The following is a 16,732-nucleotide window of genomic DNA, read 5'->3' as shown; positions in this document are numbered from 1 at the left end:
TTGAACTGTAAACCTTAGGAGACATACAATAGAATTATTAAGCTTTACAAGATAAACGATTTTCTAGGAAAAATGATAACCTGTTTTAAAAAACTCTTGTAAAAAGTAATTGTAACACACAATAACCGTCAGTTTCAATCTGAAATTATTGACCTCTCTTTTGAAGTGTTTTAATTAAGTAGTTTCTACAGTTTACAAAATTTTATTGACCTCTCTTCTGGTTTCTACAGTTTAAAAAAATTGCATTAGTCATACATAAATAAGTGTATAATATGACCGTACAGTATGACCATCCACTCAGTCAAGAACCGGACAATTAACCAAAATACAGTCTCATATGAGTCGGTTGATCAACAGATCGGTCAGATTAAAAACAGAGTTAATGCTAAAAACAATTACATTAATTATAAGTTAGACCATTATAGTTTGAACTGTAATTTAGCTAATACTAATCAGAAACTCATCCCAAAATCTATAAATATAGGTTTATGGTATTTAGGTAGTTGGTTCCATTAATTGCATACAATACTAACTTTAGTATTAGAGCACTTTCTGCAAGTAACAATAATTAAAGTAGATGGGAAAAAAAACTTTGACTTAAACTTTGAGATTGGAGACCATTTGAAGAAGCAAAATTAACCTCGATCCCTCAGACCGAAACAATAAGTTCTTGTTCAATGAGTCCCTAAACTTTCTCAAAATACATTAGCATGGGGACTAAAATAATGGATGCTTAATACTTAAAAATTACTTATAGAATTTAACTGTTTTAGAGACAGTATAGTTGAGAGCTGATATTTAGAGATGGATGATTAACAAATGTAAAAAATGAAACTACAGTACTTAAAGATGTTTGATATATGTATAATTAATAAGGAAGTTTAGCATCCTTGCGTGTTTACATTAAGTTGCAATTAACAATAGCTGAAAATAAAATGGTATCAAATGGAAGTTATTCCCCACCAATGATTAGGCAAGAAGACAAGGTTGAGAAAAGCTCTTGCTACCAGCATTCCATCTAATCATTGGAGAAAATGTCTTTGCCATAGGCTCATCCCTTTCTTAATAATTATTTAACTTTGTTAAAAAGGTTTATGGGCGATCCTATTGATGGTGGTCCATGATTTTCCAACTTTTCCTTGTCCACTACATGTGTCGCCTTATTCATCACATTCCACAAGATATAAAGTTATGTCACAAGTTTGTAAAGGACCATACTTTCTGACATGATTTTTCAACTTAACCTTCTCAAATTCCAGTTTTGTACGTAATATTGATGATATAATTTCGTCATCCACTATTTAATCTTAGACTAATTAAACTTAATTATTCTCACATCTCTAACAAAATGATTAGCTAATTCAAGGGTCTGGAAATTGTTTCTCACCAAAAGCTATCAGTTAATCAATATTGTTATCAGTAAATGTGCGTCTTTAATTCTAGGGACAGAACAAGGGACAAACAAATTAACAGAAAATTTTTGCATCTGCATGAAAACTTTTTTCTCAAAATGTATTTCATGTTCATCAACTGTCATTAACTAACTGCACATTCTTTGAAGATCTTATGCAACAGTTGATCTCATACAATTTTCTAAATGCTTGCCAGCCGACAAGATTAACTATGGATGAAAAAGTGATGATCATCCATGTGATTCAATTGTGATCTACAAAGTAAGTTGAAATAAATCTTCTAAGGTAAATTATGCAGATAAGATCACCCCCGACAAGTTGTTTTCATAAATCAAGACTTTAGCATGTGATCAAAGATTCAATCTTGAAATTCTTATCATTTTGTAAATAAATGTCGGAATTCCAAAAAGATTAGTCCTTTATATTCCATGAATAAATATTTTGATCACCCAAAACTCATCTTTTATGCCCTATTAATTTGCAGCGATCCATGTGCTTCCTTACAGAACTAATATAAAGAAAGAAATATTTTTGAAAATAACTCTTATCAATCACGCCTTTGATATATCTTATCATACTCTTCTAGCTTCATATGCAAGCAATAATTTACATAAGCTGATGGAAACTTGGAGTCACATGATTTGTTTCAAAATTTGGCAGATGGAGGCAGCACTTTGAGGAGGCTGACGTTACATGCCTCCACTAACTTCTCGCACACATTGATCGATACATCCAAGAATGGGATATGTCTCCAAATCTAATTTTATTTTCCTATGGATTCTTCCTACACAAGAATTACCTTAAAGTCCAACGTTTTCTAATTTCACTAGAACGTTGTATATTATACTTTTGTTTTATTTTGTTTCTTTTTTATTATTTCCTAGAATCTCCATTTAAACTTGACCAAATAGGACACTAAAGTGTAATAATTTTAGAATAGAAGACATCGATTTCATGCCTCATTCAGATGTCTATATGCATGGAGCTAGAGTACTAGAGACAGTTTAACTTACCTCACACTAACATGCTTTGTTAGACACGCAAATATACATAAATACATGCAAACAAAGAGAGACAACTACAACCTAGTTACCTCCCAAGTTGTTCTACAACAACCGTGCAACCCTATGCAGAGTTGTAGGCATGACAACCATAAGCAGGAAACAGAAGGTGGTGTCTCGTGTATAACTGTAATTCACTGGAGTGGAAGGACAATGAGACGGATAGAATGGATGTGAGCCATGGCAGAGTTAAAGGTAATGATTGTGATAGGTTTGGAACAACACATTGATAAGTTCCAGCTGTTGTGTTATGCCAATGCTTCAAACATAGGCCATGGTCTCATTTAGTGTCTTGATAGATTGGGATGAACTAATGATTTAACACTTTCAACGTAAAAACAAATATACCTTAGTAATTGCCACCACAACGAGCACCAATTATTTTCAAGCACAGTTCATGTACTACTTAAAAATAGAACAATCCTTGGCAATGCCAATGTATGAATAAGGAAATATAATTTCCCACCTTTACTGAACTTTCTCAAAGAAATTAGCGGTAAATATATAATTACTAAGAAAGTTGAATGATGGTCAAATACAATTTATAAATTTCATCTAAAATCTTATTCCAAGAATCCCATTCCCAGAAAAATAGTTAATTGGAAATCAAAGGTGCTGTGTAATAAACAAACACCACTAATATTCTGTTTTTTAGAGGGGGGTTGTAAATTTTTTTATTTTGGTGGAGCTTAATGAAAATTAATCTATTTAGCCACCTCTACTTAGTGAAATGATGGCTTTCGTTGTTTTAAATGTTTCACAACATGTGCTCATGTAAACGCCGACAAGAAAAGGAATAAAAGACACAAGATATAAAACCGACCATGAAGCCCCAATATGGCAATGTCAAGGACCCAAAACTACTAGAAGTCATATGGATAAAGATAAAAAGGAGCTTACGGACCCAATAAAAAGGAGTCATTATGGAACTTGTCAGCATATTTTAATGATCAAGTTGGGCTAAACGGACACTTCTTCTGGAAAGTACAAGATGAAACAAGTAGCATTTATACTGACTCCACCCTCTATCTATATACAGAAGTCTCCTTAAGTAGATTACTCTCAGATATAGGCTAGAGTGTTAGCTACAGTCAAGAGATAAAAAACAAATACTGTACCATAACACAGCTCCATCAAACGATAAAAAAGGAAAAGTTGTGACGTTCAATTACAAAGCTGCAGTTGCTGTGGTCTAGCTAGCATAACTAGTGCTTCCATCCCTTTGAGTGACCATCTTGCATGTAAGGCTCTAAAAATCCGATAAACTGAAAATAAAAAACATTGAAAAGAAGTAGGTTAAGAATTTATTTTAAATTGACAAGTGCTTGCTAAAAATGAACCCTGCAAGTTGAAAAGTACAAACTTTTCTCTCCAGGTTTAACCTTACTCCCAGCCATTGAATATTAGATGAGTCTAACAGTAGTTACATCAAAATGAAGGTTGAACATATTTTTCATACTTTAAGTTACGAGACAAGATAGGACGGTATACCATGCATTAACCAGTAATGGAAGCAGATAAATACCAAAACTTAGTGGGTATCCACACACCTTACTTCCATCTTCATTCCAGCGGGCACCATATCCATCGGCAACCCTTATTTCAAAGACAACTCCATGCGGTGGGACAGTATGCACATTCAGCCAACAACAATGTGATATTAAGCGGTTAATGGCATCCTTTGCAAGCCTATTTTTATTAGAATCTAGAAGAACATTGAAAAAGACAGGACCAGTGAAAACATGATCAAGTTATGTGAAAGCAGTGCACACTATTAATACGTTCATTAACCATTCCAGCAAACATAGTGAAGCTAACTCGGATAAAATCTTCAGACAAATTTTGTTTGAGCCCAAAGTCTAGATGTCTGCCTGGTTTTGGATCATGCCAAGAGAAAGCTCAAAACACGGATATTGTTGTAGTTAACTAATTGAATGTGGCGTAGTTATGTAGGGTAGCCGTAGGGAAATAGTATAGTAGGACAATTATGTAGGAGTTATTTAATTGTATGTGGTGTAGTTACAGAAAGTATGTTTTGTTTCTCTTTTTGACAATGTGAATTATGTTTTGTTAGAAATAAAGAAGGATTACGGTTAAGTTGTTCGATTATGAAATTCATTCAAGGCTCCTAGTACAAGAGATGTGACTTTTCAAGGGTCTTGGGAATGTGAAGAGTAGGTGGTCTAGTGAAGAATTAATGCATTCGAATTCAAGAGAAGAGTGAGGAATCCACAAGTATGAGAGGTCACTTAAGTGGAGAGTCTCTTGTGAAATGAAAAGGTTTTCAAGTTTCACAAAAAACTTACAATCTCCTTGAGATAGCGGATACTTTACTGGAGTGCTTAAAGAGTCATAGGCAACAGATGTCGAACCAATGTTGTGTATATCATTTTCTTTTCATTGTGAATGTGTTCCTATTATCATTCCTTTGGTTGGGGAGTTTTCCCAACATGATTAACACTGTTTCATGCTCATTTTGTTGTTCTGGTAATCAGAACTGAGAATTGTTTTCTCAGAGAAGAGCCTTGGATAAGGCTGGTTGGAAAGTTCATCTACCAAAATTGTGTGTACTCTGTAATTCCATTAAGTTCCACTTTTAAACCTTATCAAATTCTTCTATGGGAAACAGATTCCATGAGCCAACAAACATAGACAACCAAGGCATCAAAATCAAAAGGAAATTACAAACATATATCTAAAATATTTCATTTTAAAGAAAAAGAATCCTTACCGTTTCCATTTAGAGAACCCCAATAACTACCGATACTCCTACAAGCATGCTTGGCCAACGCACGAGCTCCATGAGTCAAGCCATTTTCCTGAATACTGGTCATATAAGTGGGCATATATAATTTGACTAATAGCATCATCCGACCAAAAAAAATTATTATAGCAAAAACAGTGAAAAGTTCTCCAGAATCTTAGCAGTCGTTATTAATGTGGAGCAGTTGTTCTTAAGGTTCTTACATTTGGATTGCAGGGAAAATTAAAAGAGGCTAATAGAGTTGATATTGGCGGAGGTAATGCATCAGAAATTGTCCCTGTGGTCTGCATCAGACCTAGAAGGCCTTGAACACCTTCATAGCTTAATCCCTATACAAAAGTAGGACAATACAATAGTCAGAAACTATACTAAAGAATTTCTATACGAGAAAACTTGAGTAATGCCATGAACACATGTAAGTATGAATGCATCAGCAGTTATGGTACGGGTTCTGTCCCTCTTATGCAACAGATCAGTGAATAATTACTGATGACTAAGTTAACCATTGTTATTCTGCATATGAAATAAATACTATGATCATAGGTTTAGTATTGAACTTTCGCAAATCAAAGACAACATCAAACCAATAATTAATCATGTATACTCAAAGTGGAATCAGCCTTTTTAGAGTTATAGATGGTTTTCAAATCAAATAACAGAAAAGTTAATATGGTATCAAAGGAAATTGAGCCCACACAGAATAAGCTAGCCAAAGAATCGTATGGTTGAGGGGTGAATTTTGAAACAATGATTGCAAGAACACCATTTTCATGTTCCTGCTCCTCTGTGTAGAACCTCCGGTAGACTTTTACACCTGTAATGCTATCCAAGTGTTATTCTGGAAGAATCCATATAAGTCTGGAATTGATTAAGCTAAGACAGATTAAATGGTGTTTCTTTCATCTTAAAAACTTTCAGGATTATAAACACAATTTTGAGAACAAATAACCACTTTGAGGTACTTAGTTTGTTCATTTGGAATTGAATAACTCTTACAATGGCTATTTGTCTAGTAGATACACAATCCGATTCCCCTTCTTTGTCTATAAGAAGGATATGCAGTACCTTCTTCCCCACTTTCAACTCCTGGAAGAACTTTTCCAAGGCTTTCTGCCTCTAACATGGCAAAGAATGTTGGATACCGTCTTACTCCCTACACAGCAAAGCATTAATGCAGTTAAGAGAGAAATGCAAACAAAAACCATTACAGAATAAAGCAAATTATTAACAACACAAAGCAGTACCTGAACTTCGAAAACCACAGACTTGTTAAAGAGAATCAGATTTCCTGATTTAATCCTAGAAACCAAATTAGGAGTTAGAACGATAAATGAAAAAATTAAAAGTAAAATGGCCTTCTATAGCTCATAGTAGATTGGTAGAAAAATATTAACAGAGATAATATCCAAGGACAGTCCATATGATATGGCTCAGGGACTATGATATAGTATCGTATTAAATGCATTTCTGGACTTTGTTATGCAGCTTATTTTGATAGAACTTAGAAAATATGAAAATATCACATAATTTTGCTCTCTAGACAGGTGAGAAAGGCATTTGATTCCATTTTTCTTTTGTTATATTGGAAGGACTAGCACCTAGATAAGGGATGGGTTATGTGGCCAAAGGAAGAATCAAACATCTCACGTCTTCACAACCAAATCTTAAAGAATTCAGCCCATACTAATTGAAGCCACAAACCCTTTCGAATTCTGTTCTTGACATGAAAATTCACAAATAACCCAGCTGTTTGTTCAGTTGGTTGACTTTGCCTCCAATTGATTACCCAATACTACTTTCATATGTATTTTACATCTAGAAGACTCAGTTCCAAAAATTCAGACCACATCATTTAATTGGTCTAGGACTAACTCAATTTGAATCACATGCATGGTAGTATGCCACTCTTTTATAGTGGAGGAAATGTGACTGGATGGTGAAAAATTGAAATAAGATTACGGTTGTGCATATTTAAGAACATATTTTTAATTAAAAGTAAATAAATTGAACCTATTGTACTTCCCACTAGCACACCTCCCTTCAATTGTTTTTAGGCCATCTGCAGGAAATAAAATCATACTCCATAAGACTTAGTACACATAAATTGCAGCAGGAATGAGAATGTCCTGTTCTGATAATCAAGGTACTTTCGATGCAGTTTTTATTCTTCCTTTAAGTGGCAATAGATAAATTTTCTACCCGGCAACACGGTTCAGCAAGAACACATAATTTCCAGACCTGATTACATAGAACTTCATCATATTCAAATAAAGTACAGACTACAAATACCAGTTAGCTGTGAAAAGAAAGGCTCTTGGACGTGGAGTTCAAAGGAAACACCCTTCAAAACCTGTGGAAACAAAACAATATACTGAAACAAGCGTATGCAGTCAACAAAGTGGACAAATGGATCAGTTAACACAGCATTATTTACGTTTCCTATTTCAAACCCCTTCTCCAGAATCAATTTTTGCCACTGTTGTTGTTTCTGCTGTATGGAAGAATCTTCAAATTCATGGCCCATGGCTAAATTGCTGCCTGTCCTACAAAACGTTCCAGAATCAATACACCTCAACAGAGCTGAAGGCAGACGCTTGTATAAGGGATACGGTGGCACTCCTTCCAAAGAATCTGCAAAAAGAGTCCAAAGACGCATATATGTTGGGTTGACTGTTTGACTCAAGAATTTGGACGGTTATTCGAGGATACACATAAAAAAAAACATCTTCAACTGAAAACACACAAAACAGAATTGTATGTAAGTACCATGTGGTTGTAATTGTGAGTGTGAGGATGATGGGTATGTTGGGTCATCTTTGAGAAGAGTGGAGCAGAATTGGGATGAAAGATTGAGATGGTGAGAGCGAGAACTGAAACTGAACCTAACAAGTTCTTCTAAACAATCACCCAGTTTCACCGGAAACGAACACCGATCACCATTTTCATCGTAAACACTGCCTTTCTTGTCCATTTTCCGCTCAATTCTGTCGCTACTACTGTATTACTTTCTTTGGTTGAATTTCGTGGAATATTTAATTATGAAATTTGAATACATTTTAGAATCTAGAATAGCATTACGATTGAGTTATATAATTTGAAAATACATCCCGAACTACATAATTTTAAAATTTAAATATATATTTTGAATTGTATAATTTAGAAAATATTAATTTATAATTTTTTTACTGAAAAATATATAAAAGATTATATAATTTGAAAAATATTTCCGAATTTTATGATCCAAAATTTAAGAGAGATATTTTAGACCTTTCCTACCCCATTAAGGTGAAGGTGGAAATCAAGAAAATGCAAAAAGTAATTGTCACTTACAAATCATAGGCTCAACCAGATTGCAAGCTTGCCCAAATTTTGTTTGTCCAGTAAATTAATTACTTTTTTACCTCCTTGTTCTTCCTACAAGTAAATATATCATGAGAAATGTCAAAAATACCATCTCATAAGAAGGACTCTAGATTCAATCTAGTAGATTGAATGATCCCAAAGTTTTCTAGAATGTCAATTTCACAAAAAGCAAAAAGTCTTGTAATATTTACGTTGAATTGTACTGTTTTTTAATTGTAAAATTTAAAAATGTATTATGAATTATATAATCTAAAACTAATTTTTTTATTTTTGAATTGTGTAATTCAAAAATATATTTTAAATTAAAAAAAATAAATTTTTGTCACTGTTTAGATTGTATACTTCAAAAATATATTACTTAATTTTACAATTCAAAAATAATTTCTGCACCCTGTATAAGCCATAAATATATATTTTTCTTCAGTTTAAATTTTAATTTCTTTTTATATTCACAAATACAAAAATTAACTTCTTTTAATAATCAAATACGAACTTTAAAACTACATTTTCTAAAGATATAATAACAATAACTAAAATGAATATTTCAAAACAAATTAGGATATATAAGAAGAAAATATAAAAGTAAGATCTAATTTTCATCCACTAAATATACAATTAGAAAAAAATTTGAAATAATTTTTTTTATTTTCTTTTCTCACTTGATCAATTATTTTCTTTTCATTAATAAAACACAAGCTCATTGTGTTTCTAATATGTTATGTTTTATTTTAGAAGAAGAAGAAAATATTTTTTAATCTATTAGATATTGATACTGGAATATTAGTCATTATATTATATAAAATGTTATAGTAATTCTATAAGTTTTAATTATCACTCTAATACTTGTTATAACTGAATTTTAAGTTTAACTCAATTTTACAAAACCAGCTTGTAGAGTGAGATTTGCAGTCACTTATAAACTATTATAAACTATGAATTGACGTTATCTCTAGTCGACGTGAAACTTCCAAAAGTATTATTGATAATTATAATATCTATATATTAAATATATTATTATAATTTTTGTTATCATTCTTAAAACATCCTAATTACATATCAAGAACTTATATTTATATGATCTGAAAACCTAATCAAATGGACAAAAATATTGATTCATCTATTGTTGGATGATTTTTGTACATCGGTAGAGTGCTTGGTTCGGGGTTGTTCCCAAAGTGCATTCTCTTTTAAACAAAAGTCGTGTGAAAAATATATCACCAAAAGGCAAATTGCAACACCTTTGGTTCATCTTTTGACTTGTGTGTGTATTGGCTATGTACATGTACACGCTACAAATGTTCTATCGGAAGCTGCTTGCGCATTTGCATTCCATTAACCTGTTCCTAACTTCTTTTGGATCAAATCTTTAATAAAACAATTCACTGTTGATCAATTCAGATGCTGTCAAATCTCAATCTCTTTAACTGTTCCTGATTCCAAGGCTTTGGTTGGTGCAAAATGAGGCTCCACAGAACCATCTGAAAGATTATATCGATGCTCATGACGAGTTTTTACAGTCCACAGCACAATCAGCAACACCATGATCACTGCAAGAAACAGCATTCCTAGCCATACCATCTCAGCATATTTTTTCAAAGGCTTGCAGTGGTTGACAAGGACTTGAGAGAATGCTTCTGTTACTAGTTGGCATTCCAACAAGTGTTCCACACTAGGATACACATTCAGCACATCCTGAATTGAATTTGTGTAAGCCTCAACTCTTGTGTATTGGCTGCCGGTTATATAATACAAACTGTCACAGCTTCCATCAATGGCATTCGGACAAGTAAATGGTTTCAATGCCTTCACAGGGAAATGGTGGTGTTAGTATATCCTGGTCTGGTAATTAAGGGCAGAAATAGAACACTCATGAAGACAATATTACCTTTGGGATGTCTCCTATTCTTATAGTGTTAGCAGGGCAGTTCTCTGGCTGGTATAAGTACTTTGGTGGAGCTGAGAAAGGGTTGCAAACATGAGCAAGATTTACATCTGATGTTGCCTGCATGGCTGATATGTTTGCATTCACCTGGCAATGACCAAAACCAGAACATTACTCTTCCTTCATCAGCTGGCTACGTTGGATTGAACACCAACGTTGTTTAAATAATAGACCAACAATCGTTAATGTTAAGAACTAGACTTGTTTTTTACCAAATTGATTGGTTGTGTCATTTTAGGGAACAAGTTGAAGTTTACTCTTATTTATATGATTAGAAGGTTCAGTTTGTGCTACTATTCTGTTGATTTGTGTGCAGTCATAGTGTAGAAGAGGTGATGTTTGTGAATTGTGATTTTGCAAAAAGTTACCTTGTTAACAAGGTCGTAGATCCCCGCACTAACATCAGATAGAACTGATTTTGCAGAGAGCAATTCATCACAAGGGAGGAGTGAGCTTAGGCTGTTGTTATAGGGATTTTCTTGAAAGTTGTCAAGAGCTGTGCATGCATCACCAGAAAATCTGTAACAAAGAAGAACTCTTAATTTTAACTCAAACTTCCACATTATAAACATATTTATTGCTGTAAAAAGATTTAAGCTGTTGAAACTATGTAATTCAGAAAGGACTTGGATTTACTTTTCTAAGAAGAAAAAGACCCCAAAGAGTAGCCAGCATACCACTGTCATCAACCAGCATAATATGACAAGCCTGTGAAAAAAAGAAGAGGAAAACAATAAAACAAAATCTTAGATCTGCAACACAAGATACATGTAAACTTGAATACACTTGCTTCTATAACTTCAAGCTAATGCAGTTTAGCTTTCTTACATGTATAGTGCCCGCCGTAACCGAAGTACTCCAGAAACTGTTCACAAAAATTTCCAACGTTTTATGAGAATCATGTATAATCTGTAGAAAATCAAAATAAGATGTACAGATTTTAATGTCATTAATGTTAAGCACATAGAACAACTGAAAATACCTGTCAGAGCTATTACAGCAACCAAGTTCATGCTTATAATCACTGTGGTAGCTACAAAACTGCAATCAAAAGATTTCCCTTATTGCCACGAAACGAGTTATTCATTTTACATATCATTGGAATAGGAGAGATAGAGGGGAATCTTACACTAGTTTCAAGCCCTTGTTAATAAGGCGCCTATTCTTTCTGGCTTGCTTTTCAATGTTTGCAGATGCATCATCAAGTTTCTCAGTAGTGGAGTCAAGATTTACGGATGTCTCAGCAGTGACATTGGCTTCCATAAGGTTACTTTCCATTCCTTTTAAAGCTCCTGTTGTGTTTTGAATTGTTTCTGATGCCTCATTCGCTGTCTTGATTATAATATTAACAGCAGTCTTAGCTTCAGAATGGAATCTTGCACTCCCAGCAAGAACTAGCCCAGTTGCAACTCTGCAAAAACAAGATCGGTGTATACATACATCACTTGTGGAAAAGCCAGGAGTTTGTGATCGACCAATCTCCAATGAGTAATCAAGTTATTGTAGAGGTGATTTTCATTATTACTTTCAAAACTAAATTTATGGTACTAATTAACAAAGTCCATGCCTTTCTTTGAATCTATGTCCATCGTGTTCAAGTTGTGGTTTTAGATAACCAACTAGTGTGTAAAAAATTGAAGCTAAAGACAATTCCGTTTCAATTTGGAAGACTATATAGTTCTTGCCTATAGTTTTAAAAAAGGTCAATTTCAAAGTTTTTGGAGTCTTCACGGCAGCAACTGCTCCAACATTTTCTGCATTGGTAGCTATTTAAAACCTTTAAAATAAGCCTTTCAGGACTGTTATTTGGACTGGTTTATACCCTTTGAGGTTTGGAAGAAAAGGAAATCACAAAAGCTCTTATTCAGAAATAACATTGTTACTTAGGCTAGAGAGACAGGGATGAATCACTTACATAGCAAAAGTAGTGAGTAATATAGCCAAAGGAATTGAAAGATCACAACTCTTGTAATTACAAGGAAAGACTTTCTTAACCCTTCTGTCATTTCTTTGGCAAACCAATGTTATTGCCAAAATGCTTCCATACACAATTCCACACAAAAGGAAGAGCACCCCAATTGCATATCCATATACTCCAGTGAAGATCACCGACTGCAAAATTGTTAAGGACGTGTTAACAACATCTTTGATGCTACAAATCACATTCATGAAAAAAGGGTGAGAGATTTACACTCCAATAGTGCTTGTTGGTGATGTTAAACCCTCCTCTGTATTTTTCGAAGTGATCTAAAGGGTCCACTCTGATGGTATTATCCGATTGTCTAATGGTATCTGACACATTATCTGCATCAAGCGTAAACATAATAATTCTTATTGTCACTGACACAGCTAATAGCAAAAATTTGAAACAAGTGGAATCTGTACCATATATGTATCAGTCACTTAATTTGGTCTATACAAAATTAAATATCATGTTCTGCAAGATCACCATAATCGTTCACTTTGGACCATCAAATTCTTTACGTTTATTCTATACTAGATAATAGATTATTTAAAATTACGTTGTTAATAGCTTTTTAATGCTTGAAGGACAACATAATAAATGGTGCAAAACGTTAATGGATATCATATTCGTACGTATCACAGAGACTGATTTCCATTTGATTTTTCCCTAAAATGTATGCCCTCAATTTACGGTTGTTGCTTTCCACCATACGTTAATCAGTCGTGTACGTTATTTAATTCTTACCCAATTAGGCAATTCATGAGATTTGACAAGGAACTGATTTTTCAGTCATATGATTAACATAAACAAGTTCATACATCATACATCCCTAATCTTTTTCAGATCAACATATGCTCGAATACCCCTAAGTGCATGGCAATTTGAAAAAATCTGAAGCAATATATTGAATCTATGATGAAACCAAATGTTACCTGCAACAGAATCACTTGGTGAGAGGGCTTGTGATGCTACTTCTGGGAAAATCAAGGCTACAACAACTATAACAGATACCAGGGTGCTGGTGCTGTTAATTTTGACCATCTTTAACCTGCCAAATCAAGAACCAAGAAATGTTCACATATTCTCCTTAAATTCAGTCTGTGCATTTTTTCTGTAACTGAACCAGAAATAAAACATACGGAATCAACCAAGGTAGAGGAAAGTAGTATCTAAAAACGGTTCATGATGTAATAATATATGTATATGCATGTTAGATACACAGAAGAAGCAATATCCTTCACGTGAAGTGAACTTGTAGCAGTTTTCTGTGGTGTAATTGCTAAGAACCTTTTAAAGTTTTCCTTTGACACAGAATGAGTTGGGTACAAGGAAAGAACATTTTGACTGTGGAAGAGCATGTGATCATTTCCAAATAACTTACTCGATAATCTGAGCTACAAAAGGTGCAGCAAATTCTCTCCAAGACCCTGCAAGAAGTTTCACTGCCTAATCCTTTTATCGGCAGAACTGCACATCGCACATGAAAAGTGCATATAATCTTCCTTCTCAATCTTCTCTAACACAAACAGCTTCTGCTCGAATAGCCACATTTGGGTGCAGAGAAGTGCTTGTGTGTGTGTATATATATATATATAAGTATGAAAAGAATTCAGAATAGTCAAATGGTATTCAAAAGGAGCAACAAGCCAAATCCAACATCAACAGAAACACTATGAGATCTTTGATGTCTCTCTTTAACTAATACTCAACACAAAAAAAAAACAAAATAAGAGCGTGGAAGGGTTGGTTTCTTTAGCCAAATTGTTTATGGATCAAATGGATCATTCTTTTCACCCCTTTTAAAGTTTTCAGCTTACACGTTAACTTTTTCGTGGTATCTTCATCGATCATGTATAAAAGAATTATTTTTCTAAAAGTAATTACCTAATAAGCAATTTCCTCAATAAAAAAATCAAAGAATAAAGTAAAACAATAACTGATAAGATTGGAGAACTTTTTTCTGTAATTATCATTAAAATGGGTTAGTGAATTCAGAAGGGTGAAGAAAATCGTGTCAAACACTTCCCTACAGTTGAAGAAAGTGACAAGTTTTAGCGTCAAAATTTTGTACCTAATCCACCTCTGACCTGACAGACAACTACTTCAAATTAAGCATTGAAAATATGTGACATGGTAATACCAAATGATACTGTAGTTTGTCTAAACTACGAAGCTGAAAAAATGCGTTTCGACCCAAACCTTGTTTTCTATTTGTTTTCCCACATAAAGTCAAAAGATGGAAAAGCCACGACTTTCTGGTCAAGGTACCATGCCACTTGATATCACCATTGCACACGCGCTTTTCTTCTTCTTCTTTTTAACTGTTTTTTTTTAAGAAAAATGTTTTTCTAACAATTTTTTTTTATAATTTTTTTACAACACTATAACCAGTGTTTAATCTGTTTCAAATATTATTTTGAAAATAAATTTAAACGAATATTGTCAAAAAAATTGTTATGAAAAATTATTAAGAAGTCTATTTTAATAAGTGAAATTTTGAATAAAGTAGAAAAGAGTGATAAACTCTTACATTTATTTGATAATACAATAAGTAATACAAAAATTAAATGAATGAATTTTTGTATTTTTTAAGAGAAAATAAAGTAAAAGAGAATAATATAAGATGAATGTAAAAAATTTATATATGTTAAAGTATAATGTTTTTTTCAAAATAAATTTATTAACTAGAGATTACTTTTTTTAATCACTAAGTTGAATAGGTAAGTATACCACTTTGTATGTTAAAGGTTACTTTAAGGAAAAAGTTAGAAAATTAAACGATGTAACTTTTCATTGAAAATACCATAAGATGTTAAGTATGTTGTGTACAAACAAAATTTCATATCGGATAAAATAAGAAATGAACATGAGTTTATATACATATAATATATTCCATTAATAAGAGACCTTTTGGAATAGTACCAAAAACAAATTCGAGAGTTGGTCCAAAGCGGACAATATAAACTAGACGTGGCTTTAATTTATTAACCGTATATACATATTTACACCCATGATAAAACTAATTAAAGTCTTTAATTAATTTTTATTTTTTTATTAACCAAAACCGTATGTAATATACCAAACTTTCTGCGTTAGGATCCGGGAAGTAAACACAAATCCCTAAAATCAAATACGATTGTTACATAGGATTCTTAAAATTAGTAGTTTGTGTCTAAGATAAATAATTAATTTAGTATAATAAATATTGATATACTTTATTTTTAATTTAATGAAATAAATATTGAAATGTGTAATTTTAATAAAATAAAAATTACAATCTTATTAAAAAAATTATTTTAATTTCGTTACTTTTATTTAAATATTGCTAATATTTAAAACAATTATGCATTTATTTGGTGACACACACACACATTAAGTTTAATAGTATTCAATTAGAGCTCTTAATAAATTTAAAATATCTTTAATAGTTCTACTTTTATCTTAAATTTATTTCTTCATTTAATAAATACGTGTGACAAGTATTAAAGATGAAACGCAGGTATTTACATTAATTATTAACATAGTTCAAACAAAGTTAAAATTATTATACTAATATTTTTTCTTATATTATACTAAAATTGAAATATATTAATATTTGTTGGAGACTATTATTTACACTTTTAAATTATCACCCAAAATTAAAATATTTTTGCCTTTTAAAAGGGTCAAGAAGGTTTAAAAAGTATTGAAATTAAAAGTCAAGAATTAAAAGCCATGGAGAAAAATTCAAACTGAAAGGGCAGCATTTATTTGTATTGAAGAAAAAACCTCCCTAATAAAGGGCACTGTTTTGGCTCCCTCCATGATCAAGGGTCAAAAAAGGCAACAAAAAAACTTATTATAATTTCTATATATAAAGCTTCTCTGAATATAAACTATGACTATTCATTCAACAAATTAAAAAATGAAAAAAAAAAAGTATGAAACAGACACCAATGGTGACGTGGACAGTACTTTTGATTGGTAAACCGGACCGAAATCTAGGAAAAGTGAAAGAATCTAAGATGGACAACCTCAACACTTCAACTCAAGGTGTGTTGTGTGAGTGTGATCGATTATTTATATTATTATTATTATTTATTTTTTATTATTTATTTTAAATTATTTCTGCAATTGTGGAGGCTGTGTTTGGTTTGGACCCTTATTGTGTTTTTTCTTTGTTTTTATATTTGAGCTGTGGCAAAGTGGAAGATGGTTTATGCAACTATGAAAGATAAATTTTAA

The 16,732-nt window shown here is 32.5% G+C and overlaps 2 protein-coding genes across 6 annotated transcripts; both read right to left on the bottom strand.

Annotated features, from left to right (window-relative positions):
- Positions 1-3,394: 3,394 nt before the first annotated feature.
- Positions 3,395-8,279, bottom strand: LOC108332472 (uncharacterized). Of its 5 annotated transcripts, XM_017567751.2 has the most exons (11): positions 8,004-8,279; positions 7,672-7,868; positions 7,527-7,587; positions 7,248-7,296; positions 6,482-6,536; positions 6,303-6,390; positions 5,933-6,051; positions 5,441-5,566; positions 5,205-5,292; positions 4,024-4,178; positions 3,395-3,738 (listed from the first exon to the last, which is right to left on the bottom strand). In XM_017567751.2, exons 1-11 carry the CDS (start codon positions 8,206-8,208, stop codon positions 3,679-3,681), a joined length of 1,203 nt encoding a protein of 400 aa, XP_017423240.1. In that variant the 5' UTR covers positions 8,209-8,279; the 3' UTR covers positions 3,395-3,678. The 5 variants fall into 5 exon arrangements, with proteins under 5 accessions (XP_017423240.1, XP_017423238.1, XP_052726962.1 ...); XM_017567749.2 differs by having other exon boundaries at positions 7,527-7,868; XM_052871002.1 differs by lacking the exon at positions 4,024-4,178 and having other exon boundaries at positions 5,205-5,299; positions 7,527-7,868.
- A 1,417-nt stretch (positions 8,280-9,696) lies between these two features.
- LOC108333584 (uncharacterized) lies at positions 9,697-14,261 on the bottom strand. The gene is made up of 11 exons (XM_017569053.2): positions 13,890-14,261; positions 13,441-13,556; positions 12,734-12,846; positions 12,458-12,654; positions 11,672-11,953; positions 11,525-11,583; positions 11,371-11,407; positions 11,179-11,250; positions 10,911-11,061; positions 10,486-10,629; positions 9,697-10,403 (listed from the first exon to the last, which is right to left on the bottom strand). Exons 2-11 carry the CDS (start codon positions 13,547-13,549, stop codon positions 10,005-10,007), a joined length of 1,563 nt encoding a protein of 520 aa, XP_017424542.1. The 5' UTR covers positions 13,550-13,556; positions 13,890-14,261; the 3' UTR covers positions 9,697-10,004.
- Between the last annotated feature and the right edge of the window lie 2,471 nt (positions 14,262-16,732).

This window comes from Vigna angularis, chromosome 11, assembly GCF_016808095.1.
Source record: "Vigna angularis cultivar LongXiaoDou No.4 chromosome 11, ASM1680809v1, whole genome shotgun sequence".
In the NCBI taxonomy this organism is placed as follows: domain Eukaryota; kingdom Viridiplantae; phylum Streptophyta; class Magnoliopsida; order Fabales; family Fabaceae; genus Vigna; species Vigna angularis.
The sequence above is the reverse complement of the archived record's forward strand: the minus strand, read 5'-3'. Positions and strand labels throughout refer to the sequence as shown.